The sequence below is a fragment of the Pangasianodon hypophthalmus genome, chromosome 7 (genome assembly GCF_027358585.1).
Source record: "Pangasianodon hypophthalmus isolate fPanHyp1 chromosome 7, fPanHyp1.pri, whole genome shotgun sequence".
Taxonomy (NCBI): Eukaryota; Metazoa; Chordata; class Actinopteri; order Siluriformes; family Pangasiidae; genus Pangasianodon; species Pangasianodon hypophthalmus.
This window is the reverse complement of record NC_069716.1, coordinates 12,565,676-12,591,097: the sequence shown is the minus strand read 5'-3', so window position 1 is coordinate 12,591,097 and position 25,422 is coordinate 12,565,676. Positions and strand designations below refer to the sequence as shown.

At 38.6% G+C, this 25,422-nt stretch overlaps 1 protein-coding gene and 1 long non-coding RNA gene across 4 annotated transcripts in view; one reads left to right on the top strand and one right to left on the bottom strand.

Annotated features, from left to right (window-relative positions):
• Positions 1-2,028: 2,028 nt before the first annotated feature.
• atoh8 (atonal bHLH transcription factor 8) lies at positions 2,029-23,827 on the top strand. 3 transcript variants are annotated; one of them, XM_034305621.2, is made up of 3 exons: positions 2,029-2,901; positions 12,348-12,539; positions 14,615-15,626. In XM_034305621.2, the coding sequence occupies exons 1-3, from the start codon at positions 2,260-2,262 to the stop codon at positions 14,819-14,821; spliced, it is 1,041 nt and encodes a 346-aa protein (XP_034161512.2). In that variant the 5' UTR covers positions 2,029-2,259; the 3' UTR covers positions 14,822-15,626. The 3 variants fall into 3 exon arrangements, with proteins under 3 accessions (XP_034161512.2, XP_026796596.1, XP_026796595.1); XM_026940795.3 differs by lacking the exon at positions 14,615-15,626 and adding an exon at positions 23,270-23,827 and having other exon boundaries at positions 2,043-2,901; XM_026940794.3 differs by lacking the exon at positions 14,615-15,626 and adding an exon at positions 15,638-18,675 and having other exon boundaries at positions 2,043-2,901.
• Positions 19,731-25,422, bottom strand: part of LOC117597625 (uncharacterized) — a 26,432-nt gene continuing 20,740 nt past the window's right edge. The window contains exon 5 of the long non-coding RNA XR_008302056.1: positions 19,731-21,135. This is a non-coding gene — a long non-coding RNA (uncharacterized LOC117597625). The remainder of the gene's footprint in view (positions 21,136-25,422) is intronic.

The window sequence follows — 25,422 nt, the reverse complement described above, 5'->3', positions numbered from 1 at the left end:
AACACCCAAGCCTGCCTAAATCACCCCAAACTATGTGGGAAAATGTGTTATGGTCTGATGAGACCAAGGAAGAATTTTTTGGGCATAATTCTAAAAGATATATTTGGTGGTGGCAGCATTATGCTGTGGGGCTGTTTCTCTTCAGCTGGTTCTGGGGCTCTAGTCAAGATAAAGGGAATCATGGACAGGTCAAACAAATACTAATTTATTTTGGTCACATAACACGCAGGCCTCTGTTGGACAGCTGAAAATGAAGAAAAATTTCTTCATCTTGCATCTTGCAGCGCAATAACAACCAATAAGCACATATTCAAGTTAGCAAAGGAATGGTTTAAGAACAAGAAGAACAATGTATTTGTTAAGGGGTGTACACACTCCTGCAACTAGGTTATTGTAAGTTTTTTTTTCTTTTTTTCCGCTAAAATTATTTGTTTTTCACTTCAATTTTATTGACTGCTATATTGCATTAAAGGTGGAAAAAGATCTGACATATATCTTAGTTTCATTTTTTAAACATCACAAAAACCCACAATTTTAACAGGGATGTGTAGATTTTTTTTATATCTACTGTGTATGTTTGGAGATTTTGACATTGCAACCCCTTTTTCCTGAGGCTCTACTATCTATACAGAGCCAGTCTCATAAATGGATTTTTAAAAAATATATTGTTATTCATAATATTAAAATGACCTAATCGGCCACAGAAAGACTCTTCATGTTATTTATTTACAGGTATAAATTATAAAGAGATATAAGTTTTGGTCATTTTCACAGTTTGCCCATCCATCTTGCCCAAATCTTTAAAACTATAAATTTATGAGGCCTTTTCAATAGCATCTCTCTGGTGTCAGGTAGATAAGCTTGTTTTTGCATGATAGACCAGCACAAAGATGTGTTTGACAGCATAGGAATGAATAAGCCCTTTCTCCCCTGACAAGTTGATATGATGTTTTCTACTCACATCTAACATTTTTGTAAAATATGCTAGTAAGGGAACATTATTTTTGTTTAAGGACATGGGAGAAACTGCCTTTGTCACATGCCTAAAGAAACACATAAAAGAAACTCTAAAAGTACTACACAGCTGGTTACAAACCTAATAAAGAAATAAAACTACTAAGACTTGTAAATTGATATTTGATGTTTTTTTTCTTAGATATAACTGTATGATTTAAAAACATGGAAAAGTTACACCAACTATCATTCATATTAAACAACTCAACCGTAAATTTGTTTATTAACCCAAGTGTGCTAGATTTTCTTTCCATGAGTGCTGTTCAATTTAGTACTACACAAATAAATACCACTACATCTATTTTCTTTTTCACTTGACAGGCTGCTTCTGCATCACTTATACTCTCTACCATCATAACATTCTGAATTACTCAGGCGTGTTGCTGAAGAAGTCATCTACATTTATATACCATATTCATGACTCCCTCCACATTTTGTGTTCTGCATTTTCACTTTACAAGGGAAAACCCCAGCCACGCTTAATAAATCCCAGGCTCAATATTCAGGGTAAATTGGCTTCTTTAAGGAGCCATGGTGGTTTAGTGGTTAGCACTGTTGCCTCACACTTCTGGGGTTGGGGGTTCAGTGTGTGTGTGTGTGTGTTGCAGGCATTTTCATGTTCTCCCTGTGCTCTGGGGTTTTCCTCTGGGTACTCCAGTTTTCTCTCCCAGTTCAAAGACATGCACGTTAGGCTGATTGGCATTTTCCAATTGTCTGGAGTGTGTGTGTGTGTGTGTGTGTGTGTGTGTGTGTGTGTGTGTGTGTGTGTGTGGGGGGTAATGGGGGGTGTCATGCAAAAATGGCACACCTACTCCAGTGCAAAACTAAAAAGGCAGACCTCAGACACCACACCAATGTCTCAGGTGAAGAAAGAGAAAAATTATGTAAATTTTATGTTTGGCCAGACTACACTTATGTACAGACACACATTGTCCTGTGTAAGCGTGCTCAGCCATCAGCCACATCATGTGGAAGCCTCATTTATTTTGGGCAGTCTCCTCCTGCAGGCGGGGTAACGGGGTAACGCCAGCAGGGGCTTTTATGTAAATGCGGATGAAGAATGCTGGCAATGCCTGCTTGACTTCAGACGGGTCTCAGAAAGCACGGAAAACAGCGGCGTGCTCTTGCTACAACATAACATTGATTTCTTTCTGACTTATGCCAGTACTGGTGGAATAACTAGTAACAGCTGTAGGAAATTTACGAGATAGTTTGTTGTTATACGCAGACTGTAGGTCATCGGAAATGAAGAACAGTCATGTAAACATGGATCGGTGTAATCCAACAGATGGATATAAGAAGTTTAAACGAAAGGTTCGAGATTCTGTTAAACGTGAGGAAAAGACTTCACATGACTCTAAAAAAAGCCTCGACTCAGTGGGACCTTTGCTGGGGGAGGTTTATGGAAAAACACGTGAAAAAAAGTTACAGCGTTTTGATCCAGCTGGAGAATACATACGACAACCGGACATTTTAAATACTGCTCTTGATATGAAAATGTTCTCTTTGCCATCACTACCTAGGAATGAAACGGAAACACCACTATGGTCGATTTCAGAGATACCAGTTAAAAACAGAAACGACACAACATCCCTACAAGTTTCAGCCTTTGATAATCAGCAAGCGTTTCCAACAAATTATCCTCCGCAGTCGCGTATTCTGTTTTGCAAACGCTCTGAAAGGTCTCTCTGCTCAACCTCTCGTGGTTCATACCTCCATAACAATGTTGACCCTACCGACTCACTTAGGAAACGATCGGAAGAGCAGTCTGCTGGCGTCGTCACAGAGATCAAAGCAATTCAGCAGACACGAAGACTCCTGGCAAATGCTAGAGAGAGGACCAGAGTGCATACGATCAGTGCAGCATTTGAGGCTCTGCGAAAGCAGGTATCCCTATTTTATTTACTATTTGGAAAAAAAAATCATTTGCTATACACTTCTCTTCTCTACTGCGCAAGTCACTTGGCACCTTTCAGGACAGCCATTTGCTGAAAGACAGCATATCAATATATTTGTCGAATTAGCTTAATTCTCCTTTTAATTAAGCTAATTCGACAGCTAATTCGTTGATTATATTATATAGTGTATGTTTTTAAGTTCATTTGTGCTTTGAAATGCTCCTCTTCACTCTCAGAAAATTTAGAGCCCTTAAGGGTACTTTGGTTGTTCCTTTGGGGGAACCCTTAAAGATTCTAATGTAGAGTCCTAAAGCAGAGTGTTTGCCTATCAGTAAAGGTTCAAGAAGAACTGTTTAAGAAGCTCAGAATGCTTAATTATCCAAGAAATTAAAGTCCCTTAAAGAACCCTTGACAAACCATTTTTGAATGTATGTTCTTACACAAATGTAGGATTAGGTACTTTAGGCAACCTATAATGGTTTCACTTATCCCATGGACTAGGACTGTACACTCACTGAGCACTTTATTAGGAACACCTATTCACACATGTAATTATCTAATCAGCCAATAGTGTCGCAGCACTGCAATGCATAAAATCATGCAGATACAGGCCAGCAGCTTTGGTTAATGTTCACATCAATCATCAGAAAGGGGGGGGGGGGGGGGGGGGGGGGGGGGATTGATTTCAGTGATTTTGACCATGGTGTGATTGTTGGTGCCTGACGGGCTGGTTTGAGTATTTCTATTACTGCTAATCTCCTGGGATTTTCACACACAACAGACTCTAGAGTTTATTCAGAATGGTGCAATAAAGAAAAAACATCCAGTGAGCAGTAATATGCAGACAGAAATGCCTTGTTGATGAGAGAGGTTAATGGAGATTAGCCAGACTGGTTTGAGCTGACAGAAAGGATACAGTAACTGAGAGAACCACTCTGCACAATTGTTGTGAGCAGAAAAGCATCTTAGAATGCACAACACATCGAACCTTGAGGCAGTTGGGCTACAACAGCAGAAGACCACATTGAGTTCCACTTCTGTCATCCAAGAACAGAAAGCTGAGGCTGCAGTGGGCACAGTCTCACCAAAACTGGACAGTTGAAAACTGGAAAAATGTAGCCTGGTCTGATGAATCTCAAGTTCTGCTGAGGCACACAGATGGTAGGGTCAGAATTTGGTGCCAACAGCACGAATTCATGGACACAACCTGCCTTGTGTCAACAGTCTAGGCTGGTGGAAATGGTGTAATGGTGTGGGGAATGTTTTTTTGGCACACTTTGGGCCCGTTAGTACCAATCAGTTATTGCTTGAATGCCACAGCCTATATGAGTATTGGGAAGTGGTAGCTCAGTGGTTAAGCTGTTGGCCTTCTGGTTGGAAGATTGAGAGATCAAATCCCAGTACCACCAAGCTGCCACTGCTGGACCCTTGAGCAAGGCCCTTAAACCTCAACTGCTTAGTTTTATAAATGAGATAATTGTAAGTCGCTCTGGATAAGGGCGTCTGCCAAATGCCATAAATGAGAATTGTTGCTGACCATGTGCATCCTTTTATTTCCACAATTTACCCATCTTATAAAGGCTACTTCCAGCTTGATAATGCACTATGTCACAAAGCAAAAGTCATCTCAAACTGGTTTCATGACCATGACAATGAGTTCAATGTTCTTCATTGGCCTTCCCAGTCACCGGTTCTGAATCCAATAGAACACCTTTGGAATGTGGTAGTGCATCTGAAAAAGCTGGAGAAATTGCATGATGTAATCATGTCAACATGGACCAGAATCGCAAAGGAATGTTTCCAACATTTTGTGGAATCCATGCCATGAAGAATTGAGGCTGTTTTGAGAGCAAAGGGAGGCCCTATCCAGTATTAGTGTAGTGTTCTTAATAAAGTGCTCAGTAATTGTATATTTCAGATGTATAATTAATGATTAATGATTTACAGCTGAATTCAGTGTAGCTCAGTTTGCTAGAGTTTGATTTGTGGTTCAAATGGTTGACAACAATTTGCAAGCAAGTAGTGAGCTGATTTTTGAAGTAACCATAATAAGCTTATTAATTTGACCTGGTCTCTAGACGTGAAACCAGAATGATGTATTTTAATCAAAAGATAATTTTTTTGCAGAGGCTTGGTAAGCTTGGTGTATGCTAAAAGATAATATACACCTTTAAATTTTCAAAGTATAAATCCAGTTAGAGTAAACTTTTGTCTTAAGTGTGCAAAGAAATAGTAAAAATAAGTACATTTTCTCATACAATTAGGCCTAATAATGGGAGTACTGTTCTTTTAAAATGGAGAGTGTTTAGGTGTGTCTTAGTGGTATCTCAAACTATTACGAGTAGCAAAAGGTGTCAGCACCAAGACAGAAGAGATGTCCACACAGTATCTTCTGCATTTGGAAAGATGTATTGCATTTGATAGATGATGCAATTCCCATATACACTGATCACAAAGTTGTCCTTTTTCACTCATAAATGTAATTATTAACCAAATACAACACAAACAAATAGAATCTGCCTAATTGAGGCATGACTATTTCTGATGTGCCAAATGCGATGTGCTCTGATTTGATCTGAAATATAAAACAGCATGGTGCAATTTGTGGATTGTAACTATAAAAAAAATACACATTTGAATTATAAAGTGCTAGGCAGATTACTCTGTGTTTACTAACGGCAGTATCATTTGCTTTAGCTCACATAATTTCAGCAGTTCTAACAGGATAATTTCAGTAATTGTAAATTCCTTGGAGGAAGTGGCATTAAATTATTATTAGACTGTAGCCACTGTAATTATTATTTTTAGAGACTGTAGCTTATATGAAGTCCCAAAAATGTGATATTATTATTTCACAAATATAAGCAAGAATTCTACATTCAAATAAGTGTGCTTATGGGCTATGCCCAATGCTTGTGCAATGGTTCTGCTTAATTTTCCCTCTTTTCTCAGCTTCAAAATGGCTTTTCTCCCATAGACAGCTCTCTGCTCTTCATATTGGTTTATTTTTTTTAACAACAAATGCAGTCTTCACAGGAGAAACCCAGGGCTCAATCCAAGACTAGACATTCAGAGCTATTAATTGTTTAAACAATCAATCTAACAGGGCACACCTGGGCAACAAGAAACACCAGAAGTACTGAGGGAATCGTGAATAAGCACCTCAGATTCAGCAGAGTCAGACTGAACTCAGAGCAACTAAAACCTTTACAATACAAACTGATCAGCCATAAGATTAAAATCAACTACCTAATACTGTGTAGGTCCCCCTTATGCTGCCAAAACAGCTGTGACCCATTGAGGCATGGAATCCACCAGACCTCTGAAGTGGTGTTGTGGTATCTGGCACCAAGACGTTAGCTGCAGTTCCTTTAAATCCTGTAAGTTACGAGGTGGTGTCTCCATGGACTTGTTTGTCGAGCACATCCCACAGATGCTCGATTGGATTGAGATCTGGGGAATTTGGAGGCCCAGTCTACACCTTGAACTCTTTGTCATGTTCCTCAAACCATTCCTGAACAATTTTTGCAGTGAGTCAGGGAGCATTATCCTGCTGAAAGAGGCCACTGCCATTAGGGAACATTGTTGCCATGAAGGGTTGTACTTGGTCTGCAACAATGTTTAGGTAGGTGGTACGTGTCAAAGTAACATCCACATGAATGCCAGGACCCAAGATCTCCCAGCAGAACATTGCCCAGAGCATCACACTGCATCCGCCAGCTTGCCTTCTTCCCATAGTGCATCCTGGTGTCATCTCTTCCCCAGGTAAGCGATGCACACGCACCCGGCCATCCACATGATATAAAGAAAATTTGGTTAATCAGAGCAGGTCACCTTCTTCCATTGCTCCTGGGTCCAGTTCTGATGTTCGCATGCCCATTGTAGGCTCTTTTGGCAGTGGACAGGGGCCATCATGGGCACTCTGACCGGTCTGTGGCTTTGCAGCCCCATACGCAACAAGCTGCAAAGCATTGTGAGTTCTGACACACTTCTATCATAGCCAGCATTAACTTTTTCAGCAATTTGTGCTACAGTAGCTCTTCTGTGGGATCGGACCTGACAGGCTAGCCTTCACTCCCCGCTCGTGTCAGTGAGCCATGGGTGCCCATGACCCTTTCACTGGTTCATGGGTTGTCCTTAATATATAATATGTAGTGTAATATATGTAATATATATAAAATGGCAGGTTTTTGTGAAGTAAACGAATGACACTAAGATAAATCATGTCAGATCTTTTCCCACCTTTCATGTGCAATTGCAAAGTTACAAATAAAAGGGGGCACAGTGGCTTAGTGGTTAGCACTGTTTCCTCGCATCTCTGGGGCTTTGGGCTTGAATCCTGCCTCCACCCTAGATCTGTCAAATTGTGAGGGCACCTCCAGTGCACAGTCCACTTCAGGTCACCCCTCAGATTTTTGATTCACAGTTGGATTCAGGACTGGGCTCTGGCTAGGCCATCCAAAAATATTGATCTTCTTTTGGTTAAGCCAGTCCTTTGTTGATTTGGATGTATGCTTTGGGTTAATGTCATGCTGAAAAGTGAAATTCCTTTTCATTGTCAGCTCTATAGCAGACACCTGAATGTTTTGCACTAAAATTGGCTGGTATTTGTAGCTCTTCACGATTCACTCCACCATGATTAAAAACCCCTTCTGGCTGAAGAATGGAAGCCCTACAGCATGAAGCTGCCACCAACATGCCTTTTTTGCACCAAACATACCTTTTGGAATTATGGATTTATTATATACTTTTTTTTTTTTAGAAGTATAATACATTTATTAGACTTTTGGAATTGGTCTCATCAGACCATAACACATTTTGCCACATGGTTTGGGGTGATTTAGTTGGGCTTGGATGTTTGTGAGAGGGGGCTTCCGTCTAGCCACCCTACCCCATAGTCCAGATATGGACAATGAGAGACATTGCTGTCACATGCAGAGAGTAATCAGTACTTGTCAGATATTCCTGCAGCTCCCTTAATGTTGCTGTAGGTCTCTTGGGAGCCTCCCTGGTAAGTTTTTGTCTTGTCCTTTTGAGACCCTGTACATGCTTTGTAAGCTCTTTGTGGACCATGGCTTCAGCAGTCAGATTAAACCTTGAAGACGGCGGGAAAATCCTACAGAAACAGCTGGTCTTTATTTGGGCTTAATCAGAATAATTTCATTGATGACAGCTGTATGATAATTACTTTTGAACATGAGATTGAACCCAGCAACATCTCCAATTACTGTATAAAAGGGTGTGCACACTTATGCAACCTGGTTATTAGAACGTTATTTTTCCTATTTTTCCCTAAAATATTTGATTGTTTTTCACTTAATTTTTATATGTTGTAATTTCACAGTGAGGGTGGAAAAAGTTCTGACATGATTTTTTTTTATCACCTGCCATTTTAACAGGGGTGTATAGACTTTTTATATCCACTGTGTGTGTGTGTGTATGTATATATATATAATTTAAATATATAATATTTAATACAGTTGAGGTCAAAAGTTTACATCCCCCTTTCAGAATGATCTTGATCTTTAAATTCAAAAAGTGTTCACCCCCCGGCTCTTAATGCATGGTTTTTAACAACACAGTATTAAGAATCAAGGGGATGTAAACTTTTGAACAGGGTCATTTTTATAAATTCAGCTATTATTTTCTCTTGTGGACTATATGTAAACATCTTTTATGTGAAATACCTTATTCAGGTCAGCACTAAATAAACAATAACGTGCATTTTGTATGATCCCTCTTATTTTGGTAAAATAATGAACATTTTGCAGATTCTGAAAGGGGGATGTAAACTTTTGACCTCAACTGTATATTGTGTGCGTGTGTGCATATATATATATAAAACACACACAGATCAGCCATGACATTAATAGCACTGACAGGTGAAGTGGCACTTGTCATGGGTGGGTTATATTAGGCAAGTGACAGACGGAAGCAGGAAAAATAGGCAGTTGTAAAGATCTGAGTAACTTTGACAAGGGCCAAATTTTGGCTAGATGACTGGGTCAGAGCATCTCCAAAAGGCAGGTCTTGTGCGGTGTTCCCAGTATGCAGTGGTTAGTACCTACCAAAAGTGGTCTAAGGAAGGACAACCGGTGAACTGGCAACATCATGGACACCCAAGCCTCTTGGTGTATGTGGGGAGCGAAGGCTAGCCCATCTGGTCCGATCCCTCAGAATAGCTACTGTAGCACAAATTGCTGAAAAAGGTAATGCTGACTATGTTAGAAAGGTGTCGGAACACACCTGCACACAGAACAAGCTGCATTGCAGCTTGCTGCATATGGGGCTGTGTAGCCGCAGACCGGTCAAAGTGCCCTTGTTGACCCCTGTCCACCACTGAAAGCGCCTACAATGAGCATCAGGACAATACCATGGAGCAATAGAAGAAGGTGGCCTGATCTGATGAATCATGTTTTCTTTTACATCACATGGACGGCTGGGTGTGCGTGCATTGCTTACATGGGGAAGAGATGGCACCAGGATGCACTATGGGAAGAAGGCAAGCCGGCTTAGGCAGTGTGGTGCTCTGGGCAATGTTCAGAAATATATTCTGTACAATTGTGTGCTTCCAACTTTATGGCAACATTTTGGGGAAGGTCCACATATGGGTATGATTGTCAAGTGTCCACAAACTTTTGGCCATATAATTAAAATTTTTTTTTTAATTTACACAAAACCTTTACAGCAATATCAAGTCGGCTAAAAGATCTTAATGAGCAGTATATTGTGTTCTGAACAAAAGAAATTCCAGAGGAGATAAAAGAGAAAGTAGTTGAAATATATCAGTCTGGAAATTGTTACAAAGGCATTTCTAAGGCTCTGGGACTCTAGCAAACCACAGTGAGAGCCATTATCTCCTAATGGAGAAAACTTGGAACAGTGATGAATATTTCAAGAAGTGGCCAGCCTACCAAAATTCCTCCAAGAGTGCACCGATGACCTCATACGGGAAGTCACAAAAGAACCCAGATAAATTGCAGGTCTCGCTCACCTCAGATAAAGTCAGGATTCATGATTCCACCATTAGAAAAAGACACTGCAAAAAAATGGTATCCATGGGAGAGTTGACTTGGATGAAGTTAACACAGCATTCTACAATAAAAACATCATACTGACAGTCAAACATGGTGTGATGGTGTGATGTTTTGCTGCTTCCGGGCCTGTGTGAGTGGTCATAATTGACAGGACCATAAATTCTGCCTCCAGCTCTGAATCAAAAACCCAGAATGTGAATGCCCATTCATTAGTCCACGATCTGAAGCAAAAGAGCAAGTCCACCTCTGAAAGGCTCAAAAGAAACAAATTAAAGATTTGGAGTGGTCAATATTCTGACTTGAACCCCATTGAGATGCTATGGCAGGACCTTAAACATGAGTTTATGCTCAGAAGACCTCCAGTATAGCTGAATTTAAGCAATTCTGCAAAACAGAGTGGGCCAAAATTCCTACACAGTGATGTGAAAGGCTGATCGCTAATTTTTGGAAGTGTTTGGTTGTGTCAAGATGGCAGATACGGACTCAGGTGTAGTGAGCTTTATTGAAAGTTGCAAACAAGATCAATACGTAATGCAGAAGTAGTGTCAAAATCCAGGCAAGTGTCAGGTGATCAACAAACATCATGAACTAGGGCAGGCAAGAGCAAAATAGAGAACCAGAAATGAGATCAAAAACCAGAGAGACAATCACTAAACAAACAGCTTGGTATAGACTGATATGTAAACACAGAGTGTATACTTCACATGAGTAGAGTTACTAAGAGCATTTTCACACCTGGCTTGTTTGGAGCATTTGTTTTGGAACCTGTTGCATTTTCTCCCTTGGTACGGTTCGTTTAGACATATATGAACATGGCAATCGCGCTCAGATCTGCACCAAAACAATCGGTCCTAAACCACCTGACAGAGCCATGGAGAAAATATAACTTTGTATCAACTTAAAGTCCCCATTTCGGAACAAAGCACAGATCTAACCCTAGGTCTGAAAACACCCTAAGAATCCTTTTATACTATGGCTGTGTGATTGAGTCCAGGTGCATGTAATCAGTAATCAGGTGAGCTAACGTGTGATGGGAATTCTTGCTAGCCATGTTTGTAGGCCACATTGTTCTCTGGGAACTCTAGTTTGACGTTTGACCCCGATTCTGGCATTGACATGACAGGTTGCAGTTGTTGCTGCAAAAGGGGGGCACAACCAGTCAGGTTTTTCACATGGATGCCAAAGATATGTCAAAACCTTTTTCTTCAATAAATGAAAAATTATGTTTTGTGTTTCCTCATGTTTTCCTTGTCTTTTAGTGTGACATATACAGAATAGGCATATGTCCTACTATATTTTCTACTACATCGTTCTGAAAGTTAAAGGTTTTTCTGAATTCTTTTCTTTCTGAAATATATTTCCCTTTTTCATGCATCCAGAAGTAAAGTTATAGCATTGTGTGTACTGAAGGACACCACCTGTCTAAAAGCTATAGCTAGTTATTTATATAATTTGCATTTAATATGTAACAAATTATAAATATTACAATGAAATCTTGTGTTTATCTTCATTCCAGTGTTTATTCACAGCCTACAGACATATTCACAAGTACAGCCTATTTAGAAGTGCTGCCTGTCCAGCAGTTTAATACCAATATAATTTATTTTATATGAAAATAGCAAATAACATTTGTAGTCATAACATAAATATACAGTGACTTTATTATCATATCTGTTTTGTATTTAATTTGGAATGATCTTAACCTGTTTTAATATTATCCTGAGCTAACAAAGTATAGCAAGCAAATACCCTGCTTACCTCTACATTTGAAGCCTAATCTACTTATGGAAAAATATCATTAGCTACATTTACACTATAGCTCATACATTATTAAACAATTACAGGTTTGTGATAGGAAATGTGTATTCACTTTGTTCAGTCTCTCTAGTCTCTCTAGTCTTAGCATCTGAGGTAAAATTCACAGGATTTAAACAGAAGCAGTCACTCTTCATATCAGCTGATCACCTGTTCTTATATCAGTTTAGTTAGTTCTGTTCTGTTAGCTGAATTTTTCATACTTCATATTTCATTAGGTCATTCAAACGTCTTAAAACATTGTCCACTGTTTTAGAGTGTATGAGTGCTCTTCTGTGTTTTTACAATGATGTAATGGTGCAGGTGTAATGTGGACATTTTCATAGCCAATATCTGATTACAAACTGAAGTTCCCAGGGTAAAACAGTTATTGAGGATGAATATTTTAGAATGTAATCAAAGTTTAGTCCGGTTGTATTTTGAAAACCTTTTAGAATTGCTTGGCCAATACTACACATGTCTTAAAGTGAAAAGTATGAGGATATTTTTATAATTCTCTAATACATTAAATACATTAATGGTGTTAATGTATTAAAACTATGCCATGTTACTTCTTACTCTGTGTTTAACACTGCTTCTGTAGGTGCCCTGCTACTCCTATGGACAGAAGCTCTCCAAGCTGGCTATATTAAGAATTGCTTGCAACTATATCCTGTCACTGGCTCAACTTGTAGATCTGGACTATACACCAGATCATAGCAACATGAGCTTCAGGGAGTGTGTTGAGCAGTGCACCAGAACCCTGCAGGCTGAGGGTCGCTCCAAGAAAAGAAAGGTAAATAGAGCTGCAGGAGGTTTTCAGATTTTTGAAATTGAACTAAATATTTCTTTAGTAAAGTATTTTTATAATGAAAGTAAGCTACTAAAGCATGCAGTTCAATAATTTTCAGATCAAAGCCTAAAATAAATGTTCTGCCCCAAAAATGCATGCTCACATGTAACTATATTACACTTCGTTTGACTGTCACCGCTGGCTTGCTCATTAGGGACCTAAATCTAAATCTATATCTGGATTTCTATAAACCTACTTTGTGACAATGTCCATTGTTTAAAGCTCTATATACAGTCAGGCCCATCAATATTTGGAAGTTGACAAAGTTATTGTTATTTTAGCTGTCTACCACAAACATTTTGAAGTTAAATTACAATTTGAAATTAAATGACAGTATATGCAGGCATTCAGGTATAATTTGAGGGTATTTACATCCAAAACTGTGTAGGAGTTACAGCATATGTGGTCCTACCCTGTTTCAGGGACCAAAAGTAATTGGACAGTTGGCTGCTCAGCTGTTCTATGTGTGTTATTCCCTCATTATTTCACTACTATTACAAGTAAGCAGATAAAAAGTGTAGAGTTCTTCGCAAATGTGGCATTTGCATTCGGAATCTGTTGCTGTTAACTCTTTAAGACCTGGCAGTGCCAGCAAAGCAAACCATCATTAAGCTAAAAAATTGAAACAAACCCAATGGAGAGAAAGCAAAAACATTTTATGTGGCTAAAGGTGTTGCTAAATCAACTATCTGGAACATTCTTTAAAAAAAGAATGTGCCAGTGAGCTCAGGAACACCAAAAGGCCTGGAAAACAACAGAAAACAACTGTAGAGCATGACAGAAGAATTCTGTCCCAGGTGAAGAAAACCCCTTCACAATAGTTGGCCAGATCAAGAACACCCTCCAGGAGGTAGGTGTGGCTGTGTCACAGACAAATATCAAGAGAGGTCTTCACCAAAGTAAATACAGAGGGTTTACCACAAGGTGTGGTAAACTATTGATAAGTCTCAAAACAGGAAGTCCAGTTTAGACCTTGCCAAAAACATCTAAAAAGCTTGTATATTTCTAGAACAGCATCCTATGGACAGAGAAGACAAAGATCAACTTGTACGAAAGTAATGGGAAGAGAAGCGCATGGAGAAGGGAAGGAACTGCTCATGATAAAAAAAAAAAATAAAAAAAAAACTATACCACGGTGTGGGCATGTATGAATACCAATGGAACAGGATGAATTCTGAAGTGTATAGGGCTATATTATCTGCTCAGATTCAGCCAAATGTATCAAAACTCATTGGACAGTGCTTCATAGTGCAGATGGATAATGACCTGAAGCATACTTTGAAAGCAGCTCAAAACTTTTTTAAGGTAAAGAAGTGTAATGTTCTGTAAATGCCAAGTCAATCACCTGAGCTGAAACACATTGAGCATGCATTCCATGTGCTGAAGGCAAAACGCCCCAGTAACAAGCAACAAGCAAGGAACTTAAGATGGTTGCAGTAAAGACTTGGCAGAGCAACATCTGGGAAGAAACCTAGCACCTGGTGACGTCTATGGGTTCCAGGTGGACTTTGTTGTCTGCAAAAGATTTGCAACCAAGTATTAAAAATGGCAATATAATTAATGATTGTATTAGTTTGTCCAATTACTTTTGTACCCTTAAAAGTGGGGGTCCACATAAAAAAGTGCTTTAATTCCTACACTGTTCACATAATCATATAATATACAGCTCATATTTGCTGACTGTAAATAAAATTGAATTGAGTTGCATTGAATTATAGCTACAGAGGGAAAAACTAACATGACTTATTAATGTTTTAGGCCACTACGTGATGCCAGAACAAATTCAATAACTTTTGGCATAAATTCTACTAGTCTCTTGAACTGTATTTGAGGAATGAACACCATTTTCCAGAAGATTCCCTCATTTGGGGTTTTGATGATGGTGGAAAGCATTGTCCAAAATCTTCTACAGATAATCCATCAAATTCAGATCTAGTGACTATGAAGGCAATAGCATATGATTAACATAATTTTAATGCCCATATATATACCACTGAATAGCTTTCTTGATCTTTCAGTCATTGGTCCTGACTTGTGGCCTCATCTCACAGGTCCTAGAGGTGTGTACTATAATACAAAAAATATTTAGCAATTACATACAAGTTAATACCATTATTTCGTGCTTTCTGTCCCATTTTTGTGGTTCTGAAGGAACACTTTTGATTGCTTTTCTGTTGGAAAATCTTACAATGATCCAGTTAATGAACGAATACTCAGAGAATTAGTTAAATTTTGAACCACCCTGTTAACATGTGTAAATACAGTTAAATTAAATTAGTTAAATTTTGAACCACCCTGTTAACATGTGTAAATGCATATGTCTCTTTTCCCAGACAGGTTTAGCACATTCACTCATTCTGGTCTTGGGTCAAACACATAGTCATATAATTGTCCTCATGATGTCTCTGGCAAGGACAGAGTTTCTACTGGAACAGCACTTTCTGTAGTAGTGTGACGGCCTGATAAAATTTTGTAGTAGTGTGGGTGACCTATTTCTCTTAAATGCCCTTTCTCTACCAGATTAAAGAGTCAACATCACATTTATGATTTCACATTTCATTTTATTCATTTACCCACAGTTATATTCCTGTTGCTATTTACTTCCATTTTACTTTTACTACCCGTAATCCACCGAAAAAAATCCAATGTCCAAGTGAAATGGCTTCCTATTCACTTCTTACTTAGCTTACAATATAATGACACTGTACCCCCTACTTCTCTATGTACATGATGTAAATTCCACCACATATTTTTCCACTACATATTTTTTTATATATGTACTTTTTTGTTTTATAGGTAATATTTTGCCACTTGTGCCTATCACTAGTCCAGATGTGTCCAACTGTTTCTGCCCAGCCCTCATTGGCCATAAAATATGGATATTGTGTTTTCAACACATTAACATCTGTTAGTTTGTTTTTTAAATGCACATGCCAGATCTTACCACAAAATCATCTAGTCACTCTATGACAAATTATTTCCTATAAATTACCATTGTCAATGGATATATTTCCCTTTTCTTCTCCTCGCCTCATACACAGGTGTTACATTCCCCTTGAGGTGTCTAGGTCTAAAGCGGAGTAACCTGGGAGGATACGTGATGGATGATGGAAGGGAAGGACACAGACAACAGCAGTATTGTTAAACTAATGCTTTACATTTTCTTTCCACACTTACATGTTACAATAGAGGTAATGAATGGATCAATACATCAATAAAAAAAGACAAAATAAGTGGCAATGGTAACATCGTAAAATCACCCAGCACAAAGGAAGCAGTGGTAATATTATAAGTAGGTAATAAAAGGCCAACTGGACAACAGTACATGAAGTGAGTGGAGGAGTAAAGTCTAAATAGGAAAAGTTGAGTAAGATAATAGTACTTGTAATTAGGGTAGAGCTACCCTGAAATGCTGTTAGACCCAACCAAGTAGCAAAGGTGGACTACAGACGGTGGCAAAGAAATGAAAAGAAAATAACACCTACCCTGCCTAAAGAGCCTGCCTAACCAAAATTACCACATGTGGCACTCGCCCCCGACCTGGTGTGTCTATACAGAGTCATACTACTGAGGAGAAATATAAAGGCGTGCCCAAACTAACGTGAAATGCCATTGTCCATACATGCCATTGGAGGGTGAGAGCAAGAGAGCTGGGTAGAAAGAGAAAAAAGTGAAAGCAGCAAAGTGAGCCTAAAACACACTGCGTTAGCTTGACATTTTCACAAAGTGTGTGCAGACAATATGCATAAACTCTACCTTATGTCTACCTTACCTAGGTTCCTCTACCTTATGTGCAATACTCAATAGGCAAGACCTTTTTGTACATCTTGGAGGTATCTGTCTTTCAGAGCTGGTAATAGAGCTGGTTATTTGCTCAGTGATTCATTCAGTTTCTGCCACCTGAAGAGTAGAGGGCCTGTGGCTTCACTTATTCTTATACCTGGGTGGGTTTCCTGCAAAGGAGCACTATTTGTGGTGAACCACCGAATCCACTTTATACAGTCACAGCTCCAAGTGATTAACAAGTCAGGATGCAGAATTCGTGCTTGTGAAGACAATGGCTAAGTTCTCTGGAAGGCGGGGCCGAGCACAAGTTTTGTGCCTGATGCATTGATGTGTTGATCACCTTAGAGAAGCAGAGAACAAAAGTTTTTACACTGCCACAGTGCAAAGACTATATTGAGAATGTTAAAGTAGGCTTTGACCCATCTGTTGAATTGCATCTGGCAGGGGTGCTCACACTTCTATGGCAAGAGATCAACTTTTTCATATTATTATTATGGTAAGATCCACCATGTAAAATATGCACGTACACTCTAAATTTGGAGTTTGAGAAATTATTTTGAGAGATTTGTTTTTATTCAAATAATGTTATGCAATCAATTTTCATTGAAACAAATCGCAAAAGTAATATACAGCATCAGGGGCATGGTTGAGCTTCAGTGGTGGATGGTGAGGAGGCAGGTTTATGACTCTCACCCTTGTCTTATTACCTCCAGTCTACTTATTTGTGTCTCTTTGTGCATTCAGTAACTGCCGTAACCAGAGAGACAGTGTGTGTGATATAGTTGGCAGAGCTTGCGAGACACCCACACACCATGAAGCGTGAACTTGAACTTGACGGCGTGAAAACTGCGAGTCCGGGACAGACCTGTTTCGGGTTCTACATTTCCCTATTAAGAAGATCGACCATTGGTTGTCTTGCAATCGACTGGCCGATCACGATTGAAGTAATGAGCACCCCTGGCATCTGGGTACCCTGGCGTGTGTGGCTTGGATTGTGAGCTGGTCAGCCTGGGCCACATGCATGGCATCATTGGTGGTCTCACCAGATGAAGCACTATGCCCCACCATATGCTGCTCAAGCACTGAATGCAGCCGTACAGATGACACTCTGATGCGGTCTTCATTGACTCATGCATCGTACTAATAATTAGTTAATCAGCTAGGGAACTGATTGAAACTATACTTGTGGCAGTAAGATATAATCTGGTTTTCAGCTGGTGACAGGTGTGGTTAGTGCAAATTCATGCTGCTGGACACATCCAAATCAACTCTGCAAAACTTACCTTATGTGCCATGCTCACTCACATGGTCAAGGAAGCCCTAGATAGTACAGATTTCAGAAACTAGTAACCAGCACAATCGGGCAAAATGGCCATGCAGCATTGCTCACTAGGTAACAACTACATTGGACCAGTGGGTCCTGAGGACAGTGTAGCAGGGATTCAAACTTCAGTTCTGCCAGTGACCTCCAACCTTTTCAGGGCTCCAGGCCTTGCTGATTTCCAACCCCACTGAATTGACCAATTTTTTAAAAAAGAGATTCATTCTTTCTCACTCACTCTTTACTCAGCAGCAGTTTGTGATCACCATAACAGTGAGGAAATGGTCACAGGTGACTGCTGGGCCCTACAGCACTGTTTTGAGTTGACAGACTGGGAGGTACTCTGTAGTCCACACAGTGATGACATCAATGTTCTAACAGACCGTGTAACAGACTGTATCAACTTCTGTGTGGACAGCATTACACCAACAAAGATTGTTCACTGTTTCCTGAATAACAATCCCTGGGACATCAGACACATTAAGACCCTTTTGAAAAGGAAGAAGACAGCCTTTCTTCAGGGGAACAGGGAGAAGGTGAAACAGGCTTAGAAAGAACTGAAGGTCAAGATCAGGAAAGGAAAGGTCACTGCAGAATAATAATACAAAGAATGTGTAGAGGGGCATGAAGACCATCACAGGCTATAAGCAGATGCTGGGACCTGAGATAGAGTGCATTCTGGAAAGGGCCAATGAGCTGCACCAGTTCAACAGAAACAGAAATATACCTGACCCCTGTTTCTATCAATGGTGTGAATGTGGAGCTGTGCTATGGACAATTTTGTACTTTTGCACTGGCCTGCACTCTTCACCATACTCACTGCCAGAAAACTGTAACTTGTAATCCAGTAAACTGTAACAATTTGCAAAATACAACAAACACTGCTGTTTTGTAGTGATTTCTGTTACTTCTGCTTTTGTAATGGTTGGCAAGAAATTTTCCTCCTGGATGAATAAAGTCAAGTCAAGTCAAGTCTTGTGTACCTTTACAGCATTTAGCAGACACCCTGATCCAGTGTGATTTATAGACCCTGTTCACATCTGACATTAACATGCATCCTGAGTGATTGGTTCACAAGTGGATAGCGCTAAGTACAGGTGTGAACAGGGTCAAATACATCTTGAACACACATTGTGATCCAATAACTCAAACCACATTCGGAGTTGGTCTGGGACCCATATGGCCACATCTCATTTGTAGTGTTAACATGCATGCATCTCGATGCGTCCCAGACAGCAACTAAGGAGTGCTGACTAATTGACTATGTCATTGCCCATGCTGGAAAATATGTAATCATTGCAAGACTGTTTGGAAATCTCGATGAACAATAGAGTTCTCTGATGCTAATTGATAAAGACAATGCTGTAACAGCAGATATGAAAGCAGCTGTTTTTCATAACTTCAATCCTGGTCTCATCTCTCATTCATTTAGAAGTTTCATTAGAAGACCACGCAATTAAAACTTTTGAAACAGTGCGTACGGGTACATGAAACATTCATGGGACGTTTCTGCCTGAAAATAAAAGCAGTGGAAAGCAGGTGTCTCAGAGGCAGTGTTTAATTCATATTTGATGAGTATACAGTTCTTGTTGCTCATTCATCTTATTCAGCTCATTCAGCTCATTCAGCTCATTCATCACTTCATGCTTAGTGGGCTCCCCAAGAATACAATACTTCCCCTACAACTTAAACAAAATGCAACAGCACCAATCTTTACCAAAACAAACCAAGGAGGCACATATTACACAGGTCTTGATAGAGCTGGTTTCCTGTATCTTCCAGGATAGATGTTAAAATTGTTTTTCTTGGTTTTAAAGCTTAGATATTCTGGTGGTAAACCATTTATCTCTGTCCCCTTATGTGATCTGAGATCTGCTAATTTTAGCCTTCTAGAAATACCTTTTGTTAAATACTGAAGTGTTTATATTTCAATTTTAATCTTAATTTTTGGCATTTTAAAACTCTGAACTTTTTTTCCTTTTAACTTTTATTTTACTTTAGTTTTTTTTTTTTTTTTTTTTTTTTTACTTTATATTAAATTTTTGTATTTACATTTCACATTATGTGTGCATTTTATTTTATATCATTACTATCTGTTTCGGTTTTAGTTAATTGCACAGCACTTTGACCTATCGTGTATTAACATGACAACATGATTAAGTTTGTAAATAAACTTTATTATTATTATTATCCTTTTCAGAGTAGGCTTATCATTTGTTTAGTGACGTGGTGGGTCTTTAGTCTGTGGCTTAGCTATTCTGACAGCCAGAGGAAGTTCATTCCACCACCTCCGTGTCACTACAATGTTGATGCATGTCTTCCTTGTGTCTTGAGGAATCGAGCCATGCTTGCAGTACAGAGTATGGTTGTGCCACTGTCCCACCAAGAGTCATCATATCTCTTTGTACTTTAGCGGTATTCTCAAGTTTTCATTTCAGTATTGTCCTCTCAATTGTCCTTAGTTATATTCTTAGTTATATTCAAAGTTATTTTCACTGCTTATAAAAATATAATGTTCTTTTGCTTGTAGTAGCAATCTACAATTCCTTACACTTTAGACAATTTAGATATTTAATCCAAGAATTTAGAATTAAAAAAAAAAAAGATATTGGTAGTTTTCTTCCCTAATGATCTGTATGTGGGTCTTGGCATTCCACCTCTAAATTATACTTATATAAATTCTGCTGGTTAAAACCTTTAAAAGCTCATCCTGATGCCCCAGTTCAGCTACCTGAAGTAATACCCTCTTAATCAGAAAAGCAAGGGAAAGAAATTTAATGACTTGTAATTCCAGCCTGACAAACCTGATTTACTGATTTAAATGGAAACCTTTGTATTATTTTTTTAAATAATTTTTCTATATTTATTTTCTATTTATATATATTTTTTACATTATATTTTTTCTGTTCTTGCCCCAAGGACATGTTGTTGTCTTACAAGAACATTTTCTTTACATATTTTCAATTTTTTTAGTCTGTAATATTTTTGAGGAAGAGTAACAAGTATCAAATTTAGTTGTAAATTTAGTTTAATTATGCATAACATTCTCTATTTTAACAGTAATCGCATTAAATTAAATTGTTTGACAAGAAACTGAGAAGGAACAGAGATGACACTCTGAAGGGCAAAGATAATTTACCTGTATTTTTATATTATACTGCAAAAAAGAATCTGCTTCATGTGTGAAATAATGTGCTACCATTGCACAAAGCACAGTCAGAAGGAAAATAGCCAGGCGCTCCTCCCCCTCTTGCTGGCAGCCCCAGACACCAGATGTTTGCAAAGCTAGCTGGGAAGTCCTGCTGGCGCCATTCAGGGCAGAGGGCAGGGTGAAGGCACGCGAGTTGGAACCAGGAGAATTCACTCACTGCAGGAATTGGCACATTACCCAGTGCATTACCCTGGCTGGATCCCCAGTTCTTCCTAAGCCATCTGTTGAAAAAAAAAAAAAAAAAAATATTTTTTTCTGGATCTCATGCTTAGAAGGACCTATTCGGGGGGGGAGGACTAAAAGAAATCTGTTTGTCAGAGAGAGAGCGATGTAGTCTGTGGCTGGGGGTGGGGTTCATAAGAAGAAAAAAGCCATGTCTGTCTTCTTGCTCAAACTGAACTAAATGTTTTTGCATATGTTGTCATTATGGTCTTGTAATGTATAACATTTTAAAACTCATGACATCTCCACATGGCCTTATTCATTCTGGATTGAAATCAAAATGGTTGTCTTTTCCTGTAACATGATTTGATCTGTACATGGTTGCCTAAAAACTTGGGGTGGTTCCTCTTACCCTGTTCTTCCCTACTACAACCCCTGGCAAAAATTATGGAATCACCACACTTGGAGGATGTTCACCCAGCTTTTTTACTTTATAGCAAACAAACAAATCACAGATATGACACAAAAAAGGTTTTGTTCAATAGCTTAACATTCTGGCTTTGTGGAACATAAAAAAAAATTACTGACATTTTTTTATTAATGGCATGTCTTTTTCCAGATCAAGTAGAGGAAAAAAATATGAAATCACTCAATGTTATGGAAAAAATTATGGAATCATCAACAAAAAAAAAACACAATTAATACTTTGTTGCTCCTCCTCTGGCTTTTATTCTTTGAGGCATATACCTCACTAATGAAAAACAATATTCCCCATCAATCTGGTTCCAACTTTCTCGAATAGCAGTTGACAGATCAGCTTTGCAGGGTGGAGCCTTAACCTGGACCAGTTTTTTTACTTTCCACCATAAATTTTCAATTGGATTGATATCCGGACTGTTTTCTGGCCATGTCATTGAGCTGATATGCCTTTCCTGAAAAAAAGCTTTAAAACTGTTCGCTCTGTGGCAAGATGCATTGTCATCCTGAAAAATTATTTCATCATCACCAAACTTATTTTCTATGGATGGAATGAGAAAATGTCCAAAATTTCACTGTACAACTGTGCATTGACTGCTGAGGTAATGACTGCCATCTCCCCTGGTCCTTTACCTGACATGCAACCCAATATCATAAATGAGTTGGGAAATTTGATTGATTCAGGCAGTCATCTTTATATGTTTTGTTAGAACGGCACCAGACAAAAGTTCCAGCATCATCTCCTTGGCCAATGCAGATTCATGATTCATCACTGAATTTCACTTTCATCCAATCATCCACACTCCATGATTGCTTCTCCTTAGCCCACTGTAACCTTGTTTTCTTCTGTTTTGGTGTTAGTGCTGGTTTTCTTTTGGCTTTTCTATATGTAAATCTCATTTCATTCAGCCGGTTTCTTACAGTTCTGTCACAAACATTGACTCCTGTTTCCGCCCATTTGTTTTTCATTTGTTTTATTGTGCATTTTCTATTTTCAAGGCATAGTGCTTTCAGTTTTCTATCCTGATGCTTTGACATGTTCCTTAGTCTGCCTGTATATCTACCTTTCATAACCTTCCCATTAAGTTTATACTTGCAACAAATTTTAGACACAGCTGACTGGGAGCAACCAACCTCTCTGGCCACACTCCATGTTGAAATTTCTTGTTGAAGGAGTTTTATAATCCTTTCCATTGTTTCAACTGACAACTCTCTCATTGGAGCCATGTTTCCTTTCAATTAGCCAAGTCCAACAGCCCATTAAAGTGTGTAAGCACTCCCTTTTAACTGCTGACTTATTAGCATTTTTAGACTTGTCCCAGTATTTGTTTTAGAAATGGAAATTAAAAATTGATTCCATAATTTTTTCCTCAACATTGAGTGATTCCATAATGTTTTCCTCTACTTGATTTGGAAAAAGACATGCCATTAATAAAAAAAAATGTCCTTGAATTTTTTTTATGTATATTTCACAAACCAGAATGTTAAGCTATTGAACAAAACCTTTTTTGTGTCATATCTGTGATTTGTTTGTTTGCTATAAAGTAAAAAAGCTGGATGAACATCCTCTAAGTGTGGTGATTCCATAATTTTTGCCAGGGGTTGTATAACCTATCTATTACTTGGCTTAACTCATACCTGTATCTTTCTGCATATTTTTTAACTGTAAAGTTGAATTTGTGTAACTCTCATATGTATATGTATATGTTTGTATAGGAATAAAATGAAGACTCTGGATTAGAAGAATGAAGAACTTCACCACAGAATGATTAAGACACAGTGATTACACTGATGCATCCTTACACTTGAAGCAGGCATGTTAGAGAAAATGTCACAGAAACACAGATAATAGATATAACAATAATGATAATAATAATAATTATAATAATAATACAGGAACTGCAGACATCGAGATATAATACATTTAACACGGCAGTATACTGTACAGAAAAACACACTTTATTATAATTCTGCACACTACAAATGATAAAAGATTATTGTAAAATGCCCATGTGATGTATGTTGATCTGATCATGCATTGCACTTTACAAATATTTTAGTTTGCTTGTAGGATTTAATTCACTCTTGAATTCAAAACTGAAGCCTGTAAAACTACATGGATAGGTTTGGTAACACATTCATAATATGCATTATTAATATAATTAAATGTTTAATGACGCATTAAAGACTGCTTCCACCATAAATATGAAATAGTACTCCATAGCATTTAATTTTTCCCCCTCAAAATAAATATTCAAAACATTTCTGCACTGACCTGTCTCTCTGTTTGAAAATTCAACTTTTCTCTGATATCAGTCCTGAAATCAAAATAGGTATCTTGAATTTAGTAACGTGTTAAAAATTACAGGACATCTTTTTATTAACAAGAATAATTAGAATAAATATCTAAGTTGTCGTTATATTGAGGACAAATCTGATTACAAATCAGACAAATCTGATCTGATTTTTGACATTACAAATTGATTTTCTTTTAAGTCACATATAAAGCACATTTCCTGCTTAGTTGCACAAGTATAGCTTTGTAAAAAGGATTAGGTCTCTGCCACACATCAAAAACTAAATAGCTTTTTCAGTTTCTTCCATCATTATGATGTGCTTAGGCCAACTGGCTTTGTCTTCACATAAATGCAACTAGAAAACCATTGGAAAATATATATTTCTTTGTGATTATGCCCAGTTAGGTGGAAAATAATATGACTTAATCCTATTTATTGAGGATAGGTGTGAATGCAGTGTCCACTGTCTTAACCCAGTCTTTAGTCAAACTGTGCATGGTGTCTAGCTTCACATGATTTGCATTTGATTTTAGGTGTGTCTATCCCTCTTTTCCTATTAAGAGATTTATACTTCTATAATATTTTCGGATGCATGCGTCATCTTGGGCGTTACTTTATTTTCTTAATGGTGTACCTTTAAGACCTTGAATTCAATCTTTGCCTTCATTACCTTGGTCACTGCGATGTTTATTCTTACATTCAAATAAACCTTTTTCAATACCAGCAGTATTAAAAAAAAAATTAACCAGCATTTTTAACCAGCAGTCCTGGTTTGGGCCAGCCCTACACAATATGAATCTAACGTTTCCCCAGACAATCTCTTTGTCATGTTCCTTGAACCTTTAATGTACACTTTTTACAGTGTGGCAGGGTGCATTATCCTGCTGAAAGAGGTCACTTCTGTTAGGGAATACCGTTGCCATGAACGGTTGTACCTGGTCTGCAACAATGTTTAGGTAGGTGGTATGTGTCAAAATAGCATCCATATGAATGCCAGGACCCAAGGTTTCCCAGCAGAACATTGCCCAGAGCATCACACTGCCTCCGCCAGCTTGCGTTCTTTCCATAGTGCATGCTGGTGCCATCTCTTCCCAAGGTTAATGATGCACACACACTCGGCCTTCCACGTGATGTAAAAGAAAATGTGATTTATCGGACCAGGCCACCTTCTTCCATTGCTCCATGGTCCAGTTCTGATGCTCACCTGTCCATTGTAGGCACTTTTGGCAGTGGACAGAGGTCAGCATGGGCACTCTGACAGGTCTGTGGCTACAGAGCCCCATACGCAGCAAGCTGCGATGCATTGTGTGTTCTGACACCTTTCTATCATAGCCAGCTTTAACTTTTCAGCAATTGTGCTACAATAGCTCTTTTGTGGGATCAGACCAGATGGACTAGCCTTCACTCCCCACGCGCATCAGTGAGCCTTTGGCACCCATGACCCTGTTGCTAGTTCACCGGTTGTCCTTCTTTGGACCACTTTTGGTAGGTACTTAACACTGCATACCGGGAACACCCCACAAGGCCTGCCGTTTTAAAGATGCTCTGAACGTTTCCCCAGACAATTTCCCC